This window comes from Lagenorhynchus albirostris, chromosome 15, assembly GCF_949774975.1.
Source record: "Lagenorhynchus albirostris chromosome 15, mLagAlb1.1, whole genome shotgun sequence".
In the NCBI taxonomy this organism is placed as follows: Eukaryota; Metazoa; Chordata; class Mammalia; order Artiodactyla; family Delphinidae; genus Lagenorhynchus; species Lagenorhynchus albirostris.
In genome coordinates this window covers 1,216,836-1,220,272 of record NC_083109.1, presented here as the reverse complement: position 1 = coordinate 1,220,272, position 3,437 = coordinate 1,216,836, and the positions used below count along the sequence as shown (strand labels likewise).

At 68.3% G+C, this 3,437-nt stretch overlaps 1 protein-coding gene across 1 annotated transcript; it reads right to left on the bottom strand.

Annotated features, from left to right (window-relative positions):
* Nucleotides 1-308: 308 nt before the first annotated feature.
* On the bottom strand, nt 309-1,022 carry BHLHE23 (basic helix-loop-helix family member e23). The gene has a single exon (XM_060125199.1). It carries the CDS (start codon nt 981-983, stop codon nt 309-311), a length of 675 nt encoding a protein of 224 aa, XP_059981182.1. The 5' UTR covers nt 984-1,022.
* Between the last annotated feature and the right edge of the window lie 2,415 nt (nt 1,023-3,437).

Here is a 3,437-nt window from a genome sequence, read left to right as displayed (position 1 = left end):
CACCCGGAAAAGCACGTTTGGTCACCCCCGTCCCGTCCCCAGGGTCGAGGGCTGGGGCGTCGGGAGGGTGCCCGTTGGGCGCTGCGGGCTCCAGGGCATGGATTCCAGCGCCCCGCTGTCCGGTTCAATCCCGCGCCCGGATGGGCTTTGCGCTTCCCGCGGGCCCAAATGTTCAGCACGCAAGGGCTGGAAGCGAGGCCTGGCCGCCTTCTCCCCGTGGGCGGGGTCCGGTGGGGGCAGGGTGACACAGTCATGGGGTCAAGGTAAAATGAAGGACGCGTTCGGAAGGAAGGGGCGGCCCGGGGCCCTTACGGCTTCCCGTTACAGTGTTTGCAAAGCGCCGAGGGCGTCCCGGAGAAGGCGGCGCACTTGTCTGGGCAGGGCAGCGCGGCGCCGGCGGAGAAGGGGTACACGGCAGCCTGGCCAAAGGGCGTCAGGGGCGCGGCGGCCACCGGAGCGGCCAAGCCCTGGCCCTGGTTGAGGTAGGCCACGAGGCGCCGCATCTCATCCAGGGCCTGTGCCTGCATGAGGATGTAGTTCTTGGCGAGCAGCAGCGTGGCAATCTTGGAGAGCTTGCGCACCGACGGGCTGTGCGCGTAGGGGATGACGGCGCGCAGCCCGTCCAGCGCGTCGTTGAGGTCGTGCATGCGCCGCCGCTCCCGCGCATTGATGCTCAGCCGCAGCGAGCGCTGCTCCCGGGGCCGCCGCCGCCCGTCCGCCGCGCCCCCGGGCCCGCGCCGTCGCCGCCGCTGCTCGAAGGCGTCATCCTCGTCGCCGCTCTGCTCGCCGCTGCTCTCGGCCGCCGCGGCCGGAGCTCGAGGAGCGGACGCCACGGGGAGGTCGCCGCCCGGGCCCGGCGCGCCGTAGCCGCGGGCCGCCTCGGGCCCACGGGCCGCCCCGTAGGCGAGGCCCACAGCCGCCGCCGCGTAGCCGTGGCTCAGCGCCAGGTACGCGTCCCCCGACAGCGACTTGAGCTCGGCCATGGCCGCGCCTCCGGGGCCCGAGGGCTCGCCGGGCAGGCAGGCGCTCTTGCAGCCCGGCCCGAGCCGCCCCGGGGTCCGCGCGCGCGTTGGCCGCTGCCGCAGCCTGGGTACCGCTCCCGGCTGGCGCTTCCGTCCGGCAGTCGGTCGGTCGGTCGGTCCCGGGGCCTCCCCGCGCCGGGGCCTCTGGGTCCCGCCCCAGCCCCGCCTCCTGGTCGCCTCCCCCTCTCTCGTCTCTGTCCTCTCCCCCCGACCCCCTCCTCCCCACCTCTCGCTGCCGCGCGCAGGGCTGGGCTGCGGAGGGCTCTACCTTCTCCTCGCCCGTTCCTGCTTTAAGGTGCGGAGGCGCCCTCTGGGACTTCGCGGCCGTCCAATCAGAGGGAACTTGGTGACCGCCTCTTCCCGGAGCCCAGCTCCACCGGCGGCGCAGACCGATGGTCAGGGGTGGGGCGCCGCCGGGATGGAAGGAGCTGGAGGTCTGGTTGGAGACGGCTGTGGAAGCCGCGGGACCCGGGAGAGCTGTTCCTGCTTCCCGGCGTCTCGAGCTTCTGCCTCCTGCCACCCCCGGGGGTTGCCATCACTGTGCGCCCCCGTCGCTCGTGGGCACCCGCCTCAGGCCGCCTTGTCCTCGTCTTCGGTACCATTTGCAGGAGCCACCTCCGGCGCCGCGCAGGCAGGCATCGGAGCAGGGAGCGCGCAGCCCACCGCGGACGCCTGACCCGCCGAGGCCGGAGGAGGTGCGGAGCGCACGCCCGGGGCGCTCGGTGGGCGCCCTCCAGGAGCGGCCTCACAGCTGGGTAACCCGCGGGGAAAAGGGCGCGCTCCGAACGCCCCGAGGCCCGGCTGGGCTGGGCCTTCCCCACAGCTGGCCCTCTCGTGGGTGTCCAGCCCCCGCCGCGCCGTTTCCGGGGACAAGTGCGTCCTGGAGATGTTTCCACGCTCCCTGAAGTCTTAGTGATTTGAGGCGGGGATGGGAGACTTAAGGACAAAAACCTCTTGTTTAGGCAAAACCTTGTTTCAATTCTCTGCTATTTCCAGTGAAAGGTTTTTTCCATGGTTTGCCCTACCATAGAGGAGGAATTTTCTCAGTTTTCTACTTGGGGGCGGGGGCGAGGGCTCCACCATGAAGTTGGGGAGCATGGCAGCTCTGCTGGAGAAAGCAGATGGGGGCTGCGCCGGCGAGAGGCTGGGGCGGGGGCGGGTCCTCTGTCCTGGCCTGAGTCTCATCCAAGAAACCCCTCCAGGGACGGCTGTGGTGCCCCCAGGGGGACGTCAGACCAGGGGTGTCGCCTGAGCACCTGCGGGGCCCCGGGATGCACGATGCCCGGTTCCGCAATTTCCCCGCCAGCCTGGGCCGGGGAGGGTGTGGGGGCTGGTCCTTGGGCGCAGCTTGCCTCAGGGTGACGCGCTGGCCGAGCTGGGGCTGCCAGCCAGGAGAGTCCCCGTGGCTGGGAGGTTGGGGGCAAGGATTCAGGCCAGACCTGTCGGAAGGTTTGGGAGGGGTGGGGTAATGATGGAGTTTCTAATACAGGTTGAAAAACCCCGGGAGGGTAGGAAGCTGAGAGCAGCCTGGTTCCTTTTTCAAACCTGGGTCCCGGTTTTGTGCACGGCCAGCGCAGCGCTACCTGACCTTTCTCCACATTCTAAGTGCAGGGAGCGCACACTGGCTGCAGGGCTTCGGCGGAGTTTCCAGAGGTGCCTCCTCCTCGCGGATTGAGCCCCATCTGGGGGAATCCTGCCAGCCGCGGGGCTCACCTTTTCAATCTTTCCAATGAGAGATGAAGGACCCCAGACTTTCTCCAGGTGGGAAGGTGCCTGGAGGTCTTGTGGAGTTGGCGGGTGGTGGTTGTTTCCCACTCAGTCAAGAGATGGTGTCCCCCTGGCCTCCAGCTCAGTACTGCCTGGGAACCACTCACCAGGCCCTGCTGTGTGACCTTGACAGAGTAGCTTAACCTCTCTGTTCTCCAGGTTTCCCAGGGAGAGGAGTAACAGAGATGATCTCGGTGTTGTCGAGTGCTCGGGGAACGTGAGCAGGTGCAGGTGCTCTTGTGCAGCGAATGGCTGAGAGCTGTGTGCGCTCTGGAAGGTTCTGGAAATCCAGCAGTGATGGGGATCCTGGCTCTCAAGGGCTTCCATGCTGGGTGGGAGGAGACAGGCACAAACACGTGGGTCATCAGTCGCGGGAAACACCAGAGTCGCTGTGCTCTGGGCCCTGCGGATGGATGAGGGGAGGGGGGCCTGTCCCGTCTGGGGCTGAAGGTGGGCTCAGGGACAAGAAGGGTCTGGGGGGGCTCTCCAAGGAGCCCCTGCACTGCCTCCTGGGCTGAGGTCAGGCACGGGCAGGGCGGTGGGGACAGCTCAGCATGGACAGGCCGCCGTGGTGTTTGGGCCATGGTCTGAAGGGTGAGTGGGTGTCAGGCCAAGCACCTGGGGTGGGGGAGCACCCTGGGGGGCAGG